Below are 20,578 nucleotides of genomic sequence, written 5' to 3'. Positions count from 1 at the left end.
ACCTTGCGGCACACCGCTGGTAACATCCATTTCCTCAGAATGAGTTTCATTTACCACTACCCTCTGTCACCTTCCACTCAACCAGTTCCTAACCCAGTCAGTCACTTTAGGGCCCTTACCGAGCACACTAAGGGGGCCCTTTTACAAAGCCCAATGTGGGCTTACCACACACTAATCTAGAACTACCGTTGGCCCAATGCTGGTGCCGGAGATAGTTCCAGCCCCAGCGTGTGCCATTTGCTACGCTAGGGAAAATAGCTGGCTATTTTCTTGCACGGCACTAACCTGGCAGTAATCAGACAGTACTGTGTGCTACCGAGTTACTGCCAAGTTAGCGTGGGAGCCCTTACCGCCACCTCAATTGGTAGTGCTAAGTGCTCCCCCTTGCATGACCATGCAGAAAGAGCAATTGCATCACATGGCTGTGCCTATTTTCAGGCATTTTTACCTTCTGCAATAAAAAGGGTCTCAACACATGGCAACAATGGCCCCTGCCACTTGCGCAGGGCCCTTTTTATCGCAGCTTAGTAAAAGAACTCTCAGTTTCTTTATTAATCACCTATCTCATAGTTTGCAAAGTTGCAAAAATGATAATAACTATTCAAACGAATATTATGTTTAAACTCAGCCTAAACCACATACGTTTCATGTAAGAGGGAATCAAATGAGCATTCCTGGAGCCAAGGGAAGCAGAAGAATAATCATGTATTCTTTGGAAACAAAAGCATAAAATAGACAGAAGACAATCCTTCTGAGTATCATCAATTCAAGCTCCTAAATTCTCTTTATATATTTTGATCAAAATCAAGTCTTCTTCAAAAGGGATATGTGAGAAAAACATCTTTCTTCAAACAGATCTGCTATTGTGATGGGAACAATTGTTAGGAATTTTGGATGACTACTTTCTTTTTTCTGTACAATGCATTCAGTACCCATTATCTTCCTGCAGTAGCATATATGTTTATTTCTTTTCTTTTGGTCCTGTTTACTAAGGTGTGCTAGCATTTATAGCTCACACTAAAATTAGCGTGTGCTAACGCTATAGAAACCCATATATTCCTATTGGTGTCTCTAGTGTTAGCATGCACTAATTTTTAGTACTCACTAAAAACGCTAGTATGCCTATAGCAAGGCTTAGTAAACAGGGCTTTTTCTTTCTTTCATTCTTCTTTTCTATTTTTTTTTGTATTACTCTAGGAAAATAACCAAGCTAATAGACATAATAAAATGCAAACCCCTTGTTTAAAAAATAAGGAGGTACTGTAAATGGTTTGAACAAAGAATTTTTGTCATAACCTAAGTAGTAATGGTCATAATATTTTAATTCCTGATCATGTTTGGCACTTCATTTTAAAAAAACATGTGGGAGGTAGGGAGCATTTAAGATAGGACATCCAAATTCGAATTCAGATGTACACGTTTGGATGTATCAAGTTCTGCTGATATTTTAGAACAGTATTTGCAGACATAGAGTCTGTTCTGACATACATCCATGAATATGTACATACGGGTAGCAGGAACATCCATTTTACAACATCAAAATCTAAAATATCAATGGGATCAACATGGCACATACACGTGCACGTTGGTATTTCAGAAACATACAAATCTATGTTTTTGAAGGTATCTATCACGCTTCTCCCAGACTTCTAGGTTAGTGAGCCCTTGGGCCACTGCCGAGGTGTGGCAGTGGCAGGAGAATCACACCAAACATAGGACAGGCAGAGCAGACATCCCGACAACCCCGGGCCGGAACACTTAGATGGGGGCCGCCACCGAGGCAGCTCAGGCTGGCACCAGCTGGACCGGAAATAGCCCAAACTTCACCTGCACCTGACCACCGTTCCTCAGGGGTTGAGCCCCAGAGTGCGGGCAGCCGGCAGGACTTATCGGACAGGGCAGGAAAGCAGAACTGCAGGGACCAGCAGGATAAAAGAACCAGGAACCCAGCTGGGTCAGGCAGCCAACAGCAAAACAAGCCAGGAGTCAAGCCGGGTCTGGGCAGGCAGCAGACAGTAGAGTAAGCCAGGAACCACGCCAGGTCTGGGCAGGCAGCAGACAGTAGAGTAACTCAGTAAACAAGCAGGGTCAAAACATAAAACAGGAAAACCTCAGTAGCACTGCAAATGACTTCCACCAAAGGAAACTCCTCTCAGGACCTCTGTTGCAAGGCAACTAGGGACCTTCCCAGGTGGTTAATAAACGCAGCCCACAAGGGAGTTCAGCAGGTACGGATACTGCTTAGTTCCAAAAAACTCCCAAAACAATCTGGAGGGCTGGAAGATCTGGACTGGACCGGACCGGCATATCTTCTGGAACATGGGAACTGGTAAACCATCAAGTCGCAGCATTCCCCAGGTCTAACCCCCGGGGACTGAGGTGACTGTGAGCCAGGAACCTGGGCACAACCGTGACAGTATCACAGCACTGATATTCTTTGCCAGTATCACTTTCTTGGGGTTGGGGAGCGGAAAATAGCTGGGGATTAAGAGGACTAACATCCATAATACCTCCAGTGGAGTGCTGAAGAAAACAAGCAACTGTCTCTAACCTAGATATTCCCATGAGCAGGTGTAAATCCTACTGTTTATATCAGGTAAAATAAATGTACATTTTCCTTCTGAAATGGGGAACACACATGCATCTTTTAGCCCTGCTCTAGTCCCACCCAAAACATGCCCAGATCATGCCTTCTTGCCATATGTGTGCATTCACGTTTTAGATGAGTATATCCAAGCTTTCTAAAATCAGGATTCAGACGCATATGCAATATACACATCTAAACATCAGCTTATGCAGATCCAAGCATAGATAAGACTTCTAAATTGACCACCAAAATACTTATTTACTTAGGGTCCCTTTTACTAAGCTGCGGTATAAAATGAGCTTAGCATGTGGAAAGTCCCACATTAGGATGTGCTAAGCCCATTTTTACTGTGGCTGTAAAATAGGAATTTTTCTTTTTGCTGGTGGAATGCTAATTTTTCTATAAGTGCATGGGAATAGCAAAATTATTAACTTAGCTTTTAAATGCTCCTATATTAAGTTACTGCAGCACTTCAGCAGCCATTCCATTCTCATTTGCTGCCCATGCCACGCCCCCGCCAAAAAAGAATTAGAAACAAATAGCACACGGCCAGTGGCGTAGGAAGGGGGGGCGGGAGGGGTGGTCTGCCCGGGTGCCCGCGCTCAGGGGGTGCTGGCCCGGCTGGTTCCCTGCTCCCTCTGCCCCGGAACAGGTTACTTCCTGCTCCGGGGCAGAGAGAGCAGGGAACCAGCGGGGCCGACGCAGCTCCGAGTGACGTGCACTCGGGGCGGATAGGCCCTCCCGCAGGTAAGAATGCGGTCCGGGGGGGTGCGCCGCAGGGGGGGGGGTCACACCGTGCTGTACCCGGAGGGGGGGGGTGCGTAGCAGCGACCCGCCCAGGGTGCCATTAGCCCTCGCTAAGGCACTGCACAGGGCTACTGTAAGTAAACAGGGAAATTACTGCAGGATGCTTTAGTGTGTCCTGCAGTTAGCCCTTTTCAGCATACTAAGCCCACATTAGGCCTTAGCACACCTTAGTAAAAGGGACCATAGTTCTTTAAAATTCTTATGTATTGCCTTCCTGGTTACAAGTTTCCAAATGTGGTTTACAAATTAAAATATACCTCAAAGTTCATACAACACATAAAATAAAGTATCAGACAAACATCTACTACTACTACTACTACTTAACATTTCTAAAGCGCTACTAGGGTTACGCAGCGCTGTACAATTTACATAGAGGGACAGTCCCTGCTCAAAAGAGCTTACAATCTAGTAGACAAGTGAACGGTCAAATTGGGGCAGTCTGGATTTACTGAACGGTAAGAGTTAGGTGCCGAACGCAGCAATGAAGAGGTGGGTTTTAAGCAGAGACTTGAAGATAGGCAGGGAGGGGGCTTGGCGTATGGGCTCAGGAAGGTTGTTTCAAGCATAGGGTGAGGCGAGACAGAATGAGCGGAGCCTGGAGTTGGCGGTGGTGGAGAAGGATATAGAGAGGAGGGATTTGTCCTGTGAACTGAGGTTTCGGGCGGGAACGTCACTCTAAAATACTAAAGGACTCAAATTGCAGCATGCTAGATGCAAAAATTAACATGCACACATTTGATGCACTAACTCTCAAGGCATTCCCCGCATCTTCCCATACAGTTACTGTGAAAAAAGTTCTTTACCACACAGTAAACATATTTGCAGTAAGTGGGGGGGGGGGGGGGTCCTTTAATAAGGTGTGCTAACATTTTTAGCTGGTACTAACCCCCAGATTCTATATAGCGTGCCTAGAGATCCGCATTGAAATCCAAGTGGACTCTATAACAATGTGCGTAATTTAACAAGCTTAACAAGCTGAGTGCTGATAACAGCACTTAACAAGCAATAATGACTACTAATTGGCAGTGATTAGAATTTAAGTGCACAAATCACTAAGCATATTCTGTAACGAAGTGCGCTGAACTTCTAATATGTGCAGGCAAAAAGAGGCATGGTTATGGGTGGAGAAATGGGCATTTCGTGAGTGTTCTGACATTTATGCATGTAGATATAGAATATGGCCCAGTGTGCGCAAATCTATGTGCTGGAATTTACACCACATTTTCGTTGATGTACATGGATGTGCGTAGTTTTAGGCACTGAGATATAAACTAAGCATATTGTATAATTGGCACCCCTAGGCACCAATTATAGAATAGCCTTAGTTGGCACTGATTTCAACACCAATTTTTAGGTGCCCTATATTGACTCTCCCCCTAAATGCATTTAGCACCATATGATTTAGTGCCATATGATTTTTAGGACTTCCTTAGTGCAGATGCTTTTACTGTCTCCTATTTAAGAGGCAGTAAGGGCATCCATGCAAACTCCAACAAAGGCAGCATGCAGTAAAGTAGTCCATGCTCATTTCCTATCAATAACCCACCCATTTTCTGTATCTTTAGCTCAAGAATTAGTGTGCACTATCATGCCACTATGGTAACGGTTACTTTGTGCGTGCACACTAATTCACATGCTAACTGCAAGCCCAGTTTAGTAAAAAGGCCCCTAAGATTCATTCAGTAATGTCCTCCTCTAAGATGCCATCTCACAAGCAAGACTAAAGGTGAATTAAAGAACCCAGCTGCAGCCCACCTACTCCATCATTGAGTACACCTTATCCAGGGAAAAGCCAACTTTTTCTGGAAAACTTAGAAATCCAGTTTTAACCTCAGAGCCTCTAGTATCCCATTACAGAACAAAGGGGCTGTCACTGAAAAAAATCCTGTTATAAGTCCTTGCCACTTGGGACATAACACCACATGTCACAAATAATAACGTGCAGAGATATGTCCTGAAAAAAATCATGATTGCAATTTTAACCTTTTATTAGCCCAGTTTCATTATTATCCAAGGATAATGTCATACAATAACTTTTAGGTTCACATAACATCCTAATTTAAGTGCCTGAAGCATCAATTCTGTCCCCATGGATTATGGCTGCCTAAGGATGTTTCACTATTGACATCGTCATACTTTTTGCTGGCTGTGCAATTTCCCTGGTTCAGCCCCAGAATGATACAGTCCAGATCACTATTGGCCAACCTGGGGAATGCATGAACACATTAGAGGGACAGAAAGAAAATATAGAAGGTGGCTTGACAATGCACAGCGAGCCTCTCCTCTATCTTCTGGGCAGCATCTCCACAGCTCAGCATCCCATGTGGACATCCGTGTTGCCGTCTGTAGTGATACCTCTACAAAGCAGGACTGGCATGCTGAGCACAGGTTTGAAATACATCATTCTACCTCTTAAGCCTTATTTTTTAAAAATATTTGGAAAACTTTGTTTCTTAGAAACAGATTTGAGAAAAATTCATTTATGCACTAGGCCTGTAGATTTGGACAAAAATGTTTTTGTAGATCATAATCCTTTGCTAAATTCTTATGTTGGCCCTACAATTGATTTTAACATATCTGGAACAAATAACTACTGTGTGATAATATGTGTACTTTAAAACTGCCACAATTGTTAATATTATCAGTATTAGTAATAGTAGCATTGAAGTCCTTGTATAACCAGTGCATTCGACATGGTAAACCATAAAATATTACTAAACATCCTAGAATACTTCGGGAACGGTGGAAGCGTACTTAATTGGATCAAGGGCTTCCTAACCGCAAAAACATGCCAAATGATATCAAATTCAAACACATCATTACCATGGAAACCAGAATGTGGAGTACCCCAAGGATCATCGCTTTCACCGACCCTCTTCAACCTAATGATGACACCTCTAGCCAAATCGTTATCCAACCAAGGCCTTAATCCTTACATCTATGCAGATGTCACGATCTACATCCCATTCAAACATGAACCAACAGAAATCACAAATAAAATCAAACACAGCCTCCATATCATGAATTCATGGGCGGATGCATTTCAATTAAAACTCAACGCAGAAAAAACACAATGTCTCATCCTCTCATCACAATACAACACAAACAAACCCACCACTATAAACACCCCAGACTATACCCTTCCTGTCTCAGATAGCCTGAAAATTCTCGGAGTCACAATCGACTGAAATCTCACACTAGAAAGCCAAGCGAAAAATACAACAAAGAAAATGTTCCATTCAATGTGGAAACTCAAAACAGTAAAACCTTTCTTCCCGAGATATATATTCCGCAGCCTGGTAGAATCAATGGTGCTAAGCCACCTAGACTACTGTAATGCAATCTTACCTGGATGCAAAGAACAAATCATTAAGAAATTTCAAACTGCCCAAAACACCGCAGCCAGACTCATATTTGGAAAAAATACGAAAGCGCCAAACCACTAAAAGAAAAACTACACTGGCTTCTACTCAAAGAACGTATTGCGTTCAAAATTTGCACCCTGGTTCACAAAATTATTCACGGTGAAGCCCCGGCCTACATGACAGACCTCATAGATCTACCAACCAGAAACACAAAAAGGTCAGCACGCACATTCCTGAATCTCCACTCAACATATGCATCCAGATTCTACTACATAAGCACCCAACTATGGAATGCACTACCAAACGGCATAAAAACAATGCACGACCTAACAAACTTCCGAAAATCACTAAAAACCAACCTGTTCAAAAAGGCATACCACAATGATCCATCCTAAATACCAGAAAATGAAACTTATACCACACCTGGACAAAACTGAACCCTCTATATTTGATTGCCTAACCTACTCTGTCACTAATGAACTTTTAACGCAATACCACTTTATTTCTCATTCCGGAAATGAACTCTCTATACCTGACTGCTTAAAATACTCTCAAGCTTATAATTGAAAGAGAAAAATGCCTATATTGCGACCCAAATTGGGAGATGGGCGTCTTTCTCCCATGGGCGCCCAAATCGGTATAATCAAAAGCCGATTTTGGGTGTTTCCAACTGCAATCTGTCGCGGAAACGGGTAAAGTTGATGAGGGCGTGTCAGAGGCGTGGTGAAGGCGGAACTGGGGCGTGGTTATCGGCCGAGGAGAGATGGGCGTCTTTAGCTGATAATCGAAAAAAAGGCGTTTTTACCGCGATTTTGGGTCACTTTTTTTGGACCCTTTTTTTCACGAACGAGTCCCAAAAAAGTGCCCCAACTGCCCAGATGACCACTGGAGGAAATCGGGGATGACCTCCCCGGACTCCCCCAGTGGTCACTAACCCCCTCCCACCAAACAAAAACCACTTTAAAAACTTTTATTCCAACCTCTATGCCAGCCTCAAATGCCGTACCCACCTCCATGACAGCAGAATGTGTTCTATCCTCTGACAGCCTTTCCCTGGTTCTGATGTGGCTCTCGGGTGAGCTTGACACCTTTTCTGTTATGCGCACTGCAGAGTCACATCAACAATGCATTGTGGTGGGTGTAGGGTATTGGGCTCCGTGATTCCACTAGCTTGTGGTAAATGCTCACGATGTTGGTAGTTGGTAGGCTCTACTCCCATGGTACTTTTCCCCCTGCTTACTGGGTCAGAGTGTGCCCTGTTTTGTTTCCGGTAGTCCATGAGGTAGTGGCCATTTTTGTAAGCCAGTTTTAGATCCCTTTCACGTGCTAGCCACGTTACAGAACTTAGTTCTTTCCTTGAATGTGGCTGCAAGATGGCATTGTACAGCATTCTGCCAGCTCTGACCTACTGCTCATCTCAGTACCAGGGAGACTCGTTGTCAGTGGGGCACAACCTCTGATCTGCAGTTAACTGTGAGTAAGCGTGCTTATTCCAATAAAGGACGTTTTCAGAGAGATTAGTCTTCAGGTGTCAACTGGTGTGCCAATGTTATATAGCAGCAACAAGTCCTAGAGGCCTGCGTGTATGGAGGTCCCTGAAGCACTTTTAGTGGGTACCGCAGTGCTCATCCCCCCTACCTGTAACACTTGTGCTGGTAAATGGGAGGTCTCCAAAACCCACTGTACCCACATGTAGATGCCCCCTTCACCCCTAAGAGCTATAATAGTGTTGTACATTTGTGGGTAGTGGGTTTTGGGGGAGGGGGATTGGGATTGGGTGCTCAGCACCCGTGGTAAAGGAGCTATGCATGTGGGAGCTGTTTCTGAAGTCCACCGCACTGACCTCTAGGGTGCCCAGTTGGTGTCCTGGCATATCAGGGGGGCCAGTGTACTACAAATTCTGGCCCCTCCCATGACCAAATGGCTCAGATTAGGACGTTTTTGAGCTGGGCGTTTTTAGTTTCCATTATCGCTAAAAAAAACAAATGCCCAGCTCAAAAACGTCCATTTTTTCAAAAATACGGTCTGTCCCGCCTCTTCACATACCCGTTTTCGGACATAGACACCCATGGAGATAGGCATTCACGTTCGATTATGCCCCTCCACGTCACTTATGAACTTTAATGCAATACCACTCTGTATTTCTTATTCCGGTAATGGCGATCGCCATTACAGCATACTGTAAGCCACATTGAGCTTGCAAAGAGGTGGAAAAATGTGGGATACAAATGCAACAAATAAATAAATAAATAAATGGATGGGCAATATTTGCTGAAATATTTATGTTCTTTGTTATGCTTCATGTTTAGTGGAATCATTTGAATGAGGCTATTTCACTTGAGTTATAGGAATATTGTTTTTTTTTTTATTAATGTTTAACACCACTTAAAAGTAAAGTATAAATAAGATAAAGAAACTTCAGACATCACAACATACTGTACCAGGATGATATTATACTAAAGATAAAATTATTTTGGGAAATTTTGCCTAGATGTCTTCAGTTGAATCTCACAGACCTCTAAATAGTAATGCATCCTGTTTCTAATTTAGATATCTATCTTTGGCCAATTCCAAAAATAAATTCTGAAAGACAATCACTTTATTTAATTTACTTAACACTCAGCACTTCAACACTTATTTAAGAATGATTTTAGATGTATTAGCAAAGGTCTGAGAGAGCATGTGAGCATTGCCACGTTTAACATGGTGGCAGCCAAGTGTGATGCTCGGACCAGCACTCCACCCTCCAAGGCCAAGAGTGAGTCAGTGCAGTGATAGAGTGGCTCCTTGCAGGCATCACAGATGTCACCATGACATCTTGGAGAATCATTGGTGGCTAGGGTGTTGGAGGGCGGAGCATACATGAACCAGGCTTCAAGCAATCTGCCTTTCAAGGAAGGACGGGGGAGGGCTGTAGTGTGTGCTGGCACTTGGGCAGATCCTCTGGGCCCCCTAAAGCCTCTGGGCCCTCAGACACTGCCCAGTTGCCCAAATGGTCTGTCTACCCCTGCTCCCACCTTCTCTATTTGTTGAAGCCATCTACATGTGAAGGGTATTCTTTTACTAGAAGTCACTGGGTCTCTGTTAAAGCCAGCCTTGATCACCCGGATTACTGTTCATTACTGCTTGTGCTTTGTCACAGCTGTGGAGACACCCAAGCCCAGATAAGCATGTGTATGGGAACAACAAATAGAAAATAGTTTGTGGGCCACCAAAAGATGAGAATGAGACCTATACTGGGCAGTGGCCCTGTTGCGTGCACCTAACTGAAGCATAGCGAGCATGGGAGGGCAAAGGACTGTGACCAGAAAACCAAAGAAATATGTGGCCTAGCTATAGAGGAAAGCACAAGGTGGGCCAAGGTGTACCACAACTACAGCATACCTGCCTATCTGGGCAAGGTAGGGCGTGGCTCCAATTGAGCTACTAGTTTCAAACACTTCTGTTGTTGAATTGTTTGAATAAAGCTGTGGCCAAGCACCCAACAATGTTACCATAACACCTTTGTCTGTTGTATCATTATTTGAAATGTTGATTTATTTATGCATTTATTGGGATTTATCAACCATGTTTATGTTTTGCAATGTTTCACCTGTCATGCCTGGTCTCATGCCTGCTTATGTTATAAGAAAAAATAAACAACACTTGAACAACTAAGCCAAATAGTGATGTGCATCTAAGAAACGAGCTTACCTTTTCATAAGCGTCAGAATCAGTGTTAACAGTGGTAGCTTGTTTGTTCTTATACTGTGTCTCTCTGTTGCCAGTGAACATATCTTCCAATCCTTCAATATTTGGTTCCAGGAAAGCGAATTCATTCTTTCCAGATTCTGTTGCAGTGCACAGTTGGTAATTGTAAGGTAAAGTTCCATCGCTGTAGTGTGGGGGAAACCTAGTATCAGCTCTTGAGTAAATATCAGAACCCAAGCATTGAAGAACCGTTGGCTTGTTTGATCTTAGACATTTGGTCAGCAGCAACAGGAAGATAGTCAAAAGAAACAGAAAGGAGATCAAAGCTAACGCCATTACTAAATAAAAATTCAATTCAGATTGATTTTCGGAGTCCCCGGATTGGTTGCTTAATTCTGGGAGAACTTCTTGGAAGTTTTCAGCAAATATTATGTTCATAGTAACTGTTGTTGAAAGAGATGGTTGCCCACTATCTTTCACTAAAATACACAGTTTTTGCTTCATAGCATCTCTGTCCATCAGGACTCGAGATGTCCTTATTTCTCCGGAGTGGGGACCAATACTAAACAACGCTGGTTCTGTAGCCTGGAGCAAATGATAAGAGAGCCAAGCGTTGTGGCCAGAATCAGCATCCACAGCCACCACTTTGGTAACTAAAGAACCTCTTTCAACAGAAGGAGAAATCATCTCATATAAATCCGAGCCATCAGATCCAAGTGAGGGGTACAGGATTTTAGGCGCATTGTCATTATGATCTATAATAAACACTTTCACAATGCAATTACCACTTAGAGGTGGGGATCCACTATCTTGAGCCTTCACTTGAAATTGAAACTCCCTTAATTGCTCGTAGTCGAAAGAGCGTCCAGAATAGATGATTCCAGTCTGTGAGTTGATGGAAACGTAGGAGGACACAAGCAGCTTCTCAGTGTCATTGTTCTTTATGGAATAAATGATTCTAGAGTTCTGTTCAAAATCCGGATCTGAAGCCTTTACACTGAAAATTGAGGTTCCTGATAAATTATTTTCCGTGATGTAAACCGAGTAAATCATTTGCTCAAAAACTGGTGCGTTATCGTTGATATCTGTAATCTGTATTGGAATTGTTCTTCTGGTGGAAAGCGCAGGATAACCTTTATCTGTTGCTACGATTGTAACATTGTATTCCGAGAATTCTTCTCTATTTAGGTTACTGTCAGTTAAAATCTTGTAATAATTACTTGAAGACGATACTATCTTGCCAGGAAAATCAACTTGGACATGACAGGTGACCTCACCGTTTTCTCCAGAATCTTGATCATGGACTTTGATCAACGCAATCACCGTTCCAGGAGGAGAATCTTCAGGAATTGTGGTGGAAAGGGATGTAAGTGTGATCTCAGGTGCATTATCATTCTCATCAAGAACCTCAATGATCACAGTACAGTGGGATGCCAGACCACCTCCATCCTTGGCTTCCACATCCATTTGGAACTGCTTTATTTCTTCAAAATCTAGGTGCCCATTGATTATGATTTCTCCACTTTTAGAATCTAGGCTGAATATATGACGAGCAATGTCTGGTATATTTTCGAAAGAATATATGATTTGTGCATATGAACCTTCGTCCTTATCATTGGCTTTGACTTGAAGTACTGTGGTGTCTGTAGGTATATTTTCTCTCAGTGTTGCCTTGTAAATATTTTGAGTAAAAGTGGGGAAATTATCATTTGCATCAGTAACTTTAATATTAACCTGAACAGTGCCGGTTCTGATTGGATCTCCTCCATCAGATGCAGTGAGAATACAATTTAAAATACTTTGTTTCTCCCTATCTAGTGGTTTCTCCAGCACCAGTTCGGCATATTTCTTTCCGTCAGTACCCTCCTTCTCTTCCAGAACAAAAAACTGATTGGAACTGAGCTGATAATTTTGCAATGAATTGGGGCCAACATCGGGATCTCGGGCGTTTCCAAGAGGGAAACGAGCACCTGGCGAAATAGTCTCAATTATTTCCAGTTCAATAACATTCTTAAAGAAACTCGGCGCATTATCGTTAATATCCAGAATCGTCACCGTGATGTGAAAAACATTCAAAGGGTTTTCAAGAATTGTTTCAATGTTTAGGAAACAGTGTGTAGATTCTCCACACATTTCTTCTCTATCTATTCTGTCATTCACATACAAGTTTCCATTTTCTGAATTAATACTGAAATATTGCTTTTTGGCACTTGAAACCATACGGAATTTCCGACTTGAAAAGTCTTTTGTATTGAGACTCAGGTCTTTTACAATATGTCCCACAAACGAACCTCTTTCCATTTCTTCAGGAATGGAATAATTAATCTGTCCAGAACCCGCCTGGCAGAGCCACAATAGAAATGATAAAAGTACTTGCCGTCTGACTCCATATTCAGCCTCTCTGTGTAATATAAGCAGCACTTCCATGGCCAGAAACAGATTTTCCCCTGAGCAAATTCAGCATTCGAAATATTCTTCAATTAGATGAAGTCGATATTAAAAATCCACCTCTTTCTCTGGCAGGGAAGGCGACGCTTTTCTTTTCGCCTGTAACAGTGTGATGGTCTCCTGTGGAAGTGCTTCTTCTTTGATCTGTATTGTGTCATAGAAATACATAGGAGGAGGTTCCAACGGATCTCCAGCGCCAGCTTTTGTTCCGCATTGGTCAACAGCGACACACTGAGTCTTAACAAGAAAACTGCAGTATCTCGATGACTTCAAGCTACTTCTAAGTCATCCCCCAAATAAATGAACATTTTTAGAAAACGTCTCACTTAGAAGAAAATAAAAGTACATTTTATTCTAGATGCAGTTTGAGATATTCGGATTACATTTAAATCCAAGCAATATTTTAAGTAAATGAAATCTTATTCAGATGCACAAATGTGTTCCTTTTCTACAGTTTTCATTCTGATGATCACCTATAATATCCTGATCCCAAAATTAAAATCCAAGAATACTAGAAGCCTAGTAGTCTGTTATTAAATGATGAAGTGTTCTACTTTGAACCTGATTAGGATACAAGGAGAAACAAGAACTTTCCATGTTTCACATATTTTCCGATCTTGTATAAACGGTAGGCACAGTATTCTTAAAGCTCAATATTGCTGGCATAAGATATTCTGCAGTATCAAAGTCTAAAGTTGGGTGACAGAGAATAAAATGGTTGTATTCATTGGAAGCGATTATGCAAAGCTGTTAAAGTCAGCAGCTAACATAAGTAAGATGAAGAATTGCATATTACAATTTGTGCCAGTATGTGACCATTACTACTAATCGTTTCCCCATTATTGTTTTAGGACTGTGATATTGCCAGATACTGCTCCAGTGTTTCAGTTTACAGTTGTACAGAAAATGTGTGAGTAGGTGAATGTGTTTGTGAGCTGGCAGATACCATCTACCTCATGCTATCAATTCATTATCTGTATAATTCTATACATCTGAACAGTAAATGTTAGATATTAAAATAAAATTGATATAGCATATTTGTTAAAGAGATATTCCAAATATAGCACATAAAAATTTAGATTGGATTAGAAAATGATCTCAGTGATATCAACGTTAACAATGAATTATTTCAGATAATCCTTAAATTTGTTTCAGAAACAAAACAACTTAAGAAGCAATCCAATTAGGGTGGTATTATCTTCTGAAATTCAGTCCTTAGGGATATTCACATGTTGGCAACTTTGCCTGTGTCAGAGGCTAATATACTCAAATCTTCACCTTGGAACTTCAGTACATCACCTATGAACAGGCATAGGATCAAACAAACACATACACACTCACAATGCCCACCCTAAGTGTGCAATCATCAAAAATGCATGTTACTCTATAGGACCCTTCTCATACCTATGGTTCTCTGTATAATTGTACAATCATCTGAACACTAAGAAATCAGTGATAACAGGAGATGTGAAACACCTCCCCCTCCCCCCAGATTAAGTATTAAGCATAACAAACCAATGAGTTTTAAGTAGAAATAAAGAGTCAGAAATTTGAGTGGGTATAACCAACCACAGCCTCATTTATTGGTGCTGGACAAAACTAGTAATGAAGCAGTCAAATAAAATGTAACACAACCTTGAGTGCTGACCCCCAAGGCAGACTCTAGCATCAGGTAACTATGGTTCAGATTATTCTTCCCAATGTGCATCACTTTGCATTTGTTCACATGAAATTTCATCTGCCATTGGATGCCCAGTCTTCCAATTTTCAACGGTCTTCCTGCAATTTTCCACAATCCGCATGTGTTTTGACAACTTTGAATAGTTTCATATCATCTGCAAATTTAGTCACCTCATGCATTGTTCTGTTTTCCAGATCATATATACATAGTAACATATACATAGTAACATAGTAGATGACGGCAGAAAAAGACCTGCATGGTCCATCCAGTCTGCCCAAGACAAACTCATATGTGTATACCTTACCTTGAATTTGTACCTGTCCTTTTCAGGGCACAGACCGTATAAGTCTACCCAGCAGTATTTCCCGCCTCCCAACCACCAGTCCCGCCTCCCATCACCGGCTCTGGTACAGACCGTATAAGTCTGCCCTTCCCTATCCTAGCCTCCCAACCACCAACCCCTCTTCCCCCCACCTGCTCCGCCACCCAATTTCAGCTAAGCTTCTGAGGATCCACTCCTTCTGCACAGGATTCCTTTATGCATATCCCACGCATGTTTGAACTCCGTTACCGTTTTCATCTCCACCACCCCCCCCGCGGGAGGGCATTCCAAGCGTCCACCACCCTCTCCGTGAAAAAATACTTCCTGACATCTTTCCTGAGTCTGCCCCCCTTCAATCTCATTTCATGTCCTCTCGTTCTACCGCCTTCCCATCTCTGGAAAAGATTTGTTTGTGGATTAATACCTTTCAAATATTTGAACGTCTGTATCATATCACCCCTGTTCCTCCTTTCCTCCAGGGTATACATGTTCAGGTCAGCAAGTCTCTCTTCATACGTCTTGGAATGCAAATCCCATACCATCCTCGTAGCTTTTCTTTGCACCGCTTCCATTTTTTTAACATCCTTTGCAAGATACAGCCTCCAAAACTGAACACAATACTCCAGGTGGGGCCTCACCAACGTCTTATACAGGGGCATTAAAACCTCCTTTCTTCTGCTGGTCACTCCTCTCTCTATACAGCCTAGCAATCTTCTAGCTACGGCCACCGCCTTGTCGCACTGTTTCGTCGCCTTCAGGTCCTCAGATACTATCACCCCAAGATCCCTCTCCCTGTCCGTGCCTATCAGACTCTCCCCGCCTAACACATACGTTAAATATACATATGTTAAATAGCACTGGTCCCAATACAGATCACTGTGGCACTCCACTGTTCTCCCTCCTCCATTGAGAAAAATGGCCATTTAACCAATTCCTAATCCACAGATGGACATTGCCTTCTATCAATGGCATAGCTAGGTGGGGCACCAGGGAGTGGCCGGTCCGCCAAATGGAGTTCTGCCGGCGCATATTTTTTTCTCATTGTGTTGCATTGAAAATGTGCACCAGTGCCGGCAGAAGTCCACTCTCCTGCTGTTTCACTCCTCCACACTGTCAACCTGGTTCCGCTTCTGCATCCTATCCCATGACTTTTTAATTTTCTCAGGAGTCTCTCCTGAGGAACTTTGTCAAAAGATTTCTGAAAATCTAGATACACTACATCAACTGGCTCACTTTTATCCACATGTTTATTTACACCTTCAAAGAAATTAAGCAAATTGGTGAGGCAAGACTTCCCTTGGCTGAACCCATGCTGGCTCTGTCCCATTAAACCATGTTTGTCTATGTGTTCCATAATTTTATTCTTTATAATGGTTTCCAATATTTTCCCTGGCACTGAAGTCAGGCTTACCAGTTTGTAATTTCCTGGATCACCCCTGGAACCCTTTTTAGGAATTGACATTACATTAGCCACCCTCAAATCTTCAGATACTATAGATACTTTTAACAAAAGGTTACAGATCACTAACAACAGATCAGCAATTTCATTTTTGAGCTCTTTCAGTATCCTGGGGTGTATACCATCTGGTCCAGGTGATTATCACTCTTTAACTTGTCGATTTGGCTCAGTACATCTCGAAGGTTCACCAAGATTTCTTTCAGTTCCTCCACATTATCACCTTTAAAAACCATTTCTGGTACAGGTAGATCTCTTACATCTTCTTCTGTAAAGACTGAAGCAAAACATTCAATCAATCTGTCCACTATAACCTTGTCCTCCCTGAGTGCCCCTTTTGATCCTTCATGATCTAATGGCCCCACAGATTCCCTCACAGGCTTTCTGCTTCTGATGTACACATTCATGTGTAAATTATAAATTCTTTATTTTATGCAAGGAAAATACATGCTGACATTTATACCAGCTCTCAAAGTGGTGTATATGCTAACACCTCTATGTAAATATGCTTTTTGAATATTTGATGGAAAACTATGAGGTTTTGTCTCCATGGCAAGTTTTTCTTCATGTTCTCTTTTAGCCTTCTTTATCAATGCCTTGCATCTAGCTTGACACTGCTTATGTTGCTTCTTATTGTCTTCATTTAGATCATTTTTCCATTCTTTGAAGGATGGTCATTTGGCTCTAATAGCCTCTTTCACGTCACCTTTTAAGCATGCTGGCTGTCATTCGCTCTTCTTTCCACCTTTGCTAATATGTGGAATACATCTGTCTTGTAATAAGCATTTGTATGCATACATGAATGGTGGAATTTACCACAGTGATTACTGAAGCCAGTGATTTATGGTATGCAAATGAGGTGGTATGGAGACTGAAGTATGGGCAGGATGTTTTGACCTTCTTGCTTACTGTCAGGCAGTGGCGTACCAAGGGGGGGCAGTGGGGGCGGTCCACTCCGGGTGCACGCCACTGGGGGGTGCCGCAGCGCACGCCTGTCGGCTCTGAGTTTGCTGTCTTCGCTTGTTCACTGCAGCTCCCTCTGCCTCGGAACAGGTTACTTCCGGGGCAGAGGGAGCTGCAGTGAACGAGCGAAGTTAGCAAACTCGGAGCCGGCAGGCGTGCGCCGCTGCACCCCCCCCCCCCAGCGGCGTGCACCTGGGGGGGGTCATTTTGCCAGGGGGGTGCATCGGCGATCCGCCCTGGGTGCCATCCAGGCTAGGAACGCCACTGCTATCAGGGCCTCTTAAAGTGTAGTATACTTAAGGCTTTAATATCCAAGAATGTGTAACTTCAGCACATCAGCACACCCAGAAGTCTCTTTTCTTTTTCCGAAATTTACTTTATTGAATAAATGTAGATAGTTTACTCAGTAGATGTTCAGAAGTTCATGCCCCAAGGCAAGAGGCTTCATAGCTCTGACAGCTGCAAGGGGGATGAAGGTAGAAATCTTAAGAAAGGAAGCTTGTTGCAGAGTTGGGAGGGTGATTAAATAGATGGAAGCAGTTCAGAGATGAGTTGCTGACTTTGTGCAATATCTTATGAAAAAGAAGACGTGGATACATAGCTGACATCAAAATCTCTTTTGGGAAGTATGAACTCCCCATCAAATCACAAGTCAGGAACCTTGGAATACAGTTAGATTCAACACTTACTTTGATTTCCCAAATCCAAGCAACCTTCAAGAGCCGCTTCTGCTATTTGCGACAGCTACGTTGCCTCTCTCTTTACATCGAGAAGGTAAATCTTATCCCAGTTGTGCATGCCATGATAACATCGACTTGATTACTGTAATGAACTCTACAACAGTGTGACTACAAAGGTCCTGCACCAGCTCCAATTGATTCAGAATGCTGCAGCAAGACTAACAGAAGGTTGCAAGTGACATGACCATATCACACCATTTTTGCAAAACCTTCACTGGCTACTAGTACAATACATGGCTAAATTTAAAACTCTATGTCTGATCTTCAAGGCCCTTAAAGGAAATGGCACTGAGTACCTGAAGAATAGGATGATCCTCTACACACCTCCAAGGACAACAAAGGTCCTCTCAAGGACTATCACTAACTACACCCTCTCCAAAAGACATTACATGATGTGATACCTACAAGCGAGCCTTCTCCAGAGTAGCCCCCACACTGGAATGCACTCCCTGAAAGGCTCCACTTAACACAAGACTATTTCTACTTCAGGAAGCAGGTGAAAACTTGGCTTTTCAACCAGGCCTTTAATGGAAGAAGTAACTAACTTGTTATTCTCACTCATACACACAAGGAGTGATATGGGCTGCAAATACTGCAGCTGGACATGTTTATCCACTCCTACCCTAGCTAAGATAATATTTAACCATCTCTCTTACCTCATCTGCACCTTTCTTTAGATTAGTCACCTTATTTTCTAACTCCTCTTACTCTCTTACCTATCTATATGTTCCATCTTTGCTCGTACTCTACATTGTCAATTAAAATGTTCTACTACATATTGTGTTGACATTGTAAGTAGTATACACGCCACACTTTGTATTGTTATTTGAATATTTTTACTGTTGTAATTGTCTATTGCTCATGTTTGATTTATTCTTACTGTACACTGCCTTGAGTGAATTCCTTCAAAAAGTCGGTAAATAAATCCTAATAAATAATAAAAATGTTATTAATTTGGCCTATATATACACAGTACAGTTTATCCACCTTTTGTCCCAAGCCTGCTTAAGAAGGTAATAAGGCAGCTAATCTATTCTGTATCTTAGAGCAGGGCAAACCCCAAATGCCTCACTATATGCTTATTATTGCCCAATTTGCTTCCTGCTTAGCTTCTGTACCAACTTTCAATAAAACTTATTTTATATTTTCCAGTCTTTCTGCATACGTCTTTGCCTAATTCTCTTTTATGATTTCAAACAGGATGAGTTCAACCTTACCTTATAACATTAATAACAAATTCCTAAACCAAACACAAGGTAAGTTACATTACTGATACCATAAGTACTTCCTTTCCACAGAGGATTCTGCTTACTATTATATAAATATTCTTAACTCTGTAAAAGAGGCCCTAAATGATGGAAACAAGGACTACAGTTAATCAAATAATGATAACCACTAGAAATTAATGTTCTACATGCAGGAAATTTCATCTGTTAACTTCAAACAAGAAGAAATACACCATATTCTATGGTATGACATATAGATTTAAATTGTTTTAGATCTATTGGTCACTTTTTCCAAATCAAAGCTCAAGATGAGTTAAATATTCCGGCACATGAATTATTTCCCTGCACAAAATGGCTTACAATCCAGTTGTACCTGAGGCAATGGAGTATGAAGTGGTTTCCCCCAAATCACCGAGAGTGTGAGTGTGAGAAGTGATATTTGAACCCTCTGTTTTCTTCGTTCAGAACCTACATCACTGTGCTAGTCAACCTCTTTAAAAAAGGCAACTTTCAGTTTAATTCAATTTAATATGGCACCTTAGCAAGTTACCCAGTACAAGGCAGTTTATTTATGTTTCAACGGTTTTTATTAACCAATTAGGAAATACGCTTTCACATTTCAAGGCAGTTTATTTAAAAGACAGAAACAGAACAGGGCTGGGATTCCAAGATGGCGCTTTACATATACGCACCTGTGTGAGCTCCTGGAGGACGCTGTGAATTGTAGCCTTTTGTGGCTTCCTCGTTCCGTCGTTCGCGATGGGAAAACGGAGGGGGAAGGTGAGGGAGCTTCCCTCGGTTCCTGGACCTTCGCCGGCTCTGAGGCAAACAACTCTACAGTTCCCCAGGACGCCGCCGGGACCTCTATGTACTTCGACTCCCTCTGCCACTGTCGACGTGACGGCGTCGATAGGGAGCGGAGACGGGGTTTCCCTAAGCCCCGAGAACCGCAGGGAACCTCCACAACCAGGAAGTGAACTACTCGCCGAAGTCCAGACAGTACCCGATACCGAAGTGGTGAATTCGGAGCTGCCAGAGGGGAGGACAGAGGCGTTTTTGAGTGGGACCTCGGACTTCACGTTATCAGCCGATTTGGCTTCAAAGGTATTACCTCAAGCTATTGTTAATAGACTTTCCCGAACCGAGACCCCACCACACTCCCTTATGCCAACAGCTGGAATAAGTAAGCCCTCTATTGTGACACTTGAGTCACTGTGGGACATGGTATATAACACTCACTCCTCCATGCAAAGTATGTTAAAAGAAAACTCTCAAGATATAAAAATTCTTTCA

The 20,578-nt window shown here is 42.3% G+C and overlaps 1 protein-coding gene and 1 pseudogene across 1 annotated transcript in view; both read right to left on the bottom strand.

Moving 5' to 3' along the window:
• Positions 1-20,578, bottom strand: part of LOC115476834 — a 557,863-nt pseudogene that overhangs the window by 307,984 nt on the left and 229,301 nt on the right.
• The window catches only part of LOC115476840, a 411,909-nt gene that overhangs the window by 349,292 nt on the left and 42,039 nt on the right, over positions 1-20,578 (bottom strand). Inside the window, exon 5 of the mRNA XM_030213413.1 lies at positions 10,453-12,900. Within this exon, the coding sequence (XP_030069273.1) occupies positions 10,453-12,900 (2,448 nt within the window). The remainder of the gene's footprint in view (positions 1-10,452; positions 12,901-20,578) is intronic.

The sequence above is a fragment of the Microcaecilia unicolor genome, chromosome 8 (genome assembly GCF_901765095.1).
Source record: "Microcaecilia unicolor chromosome 8, aMicUni1.1, whole genome shotgun sequence".
Lineage (NCBI taxonomy): Eukaryota > Metazoa > Chordata > Amphibia > Gymnophiona > Siphonopidae > Microcaecilia > Microcaecilia unicolor.
Note: the sequence above shows the minus strand (reverse complement) of the source record. Positions and strands in the feature narration are given on the sequence as shown.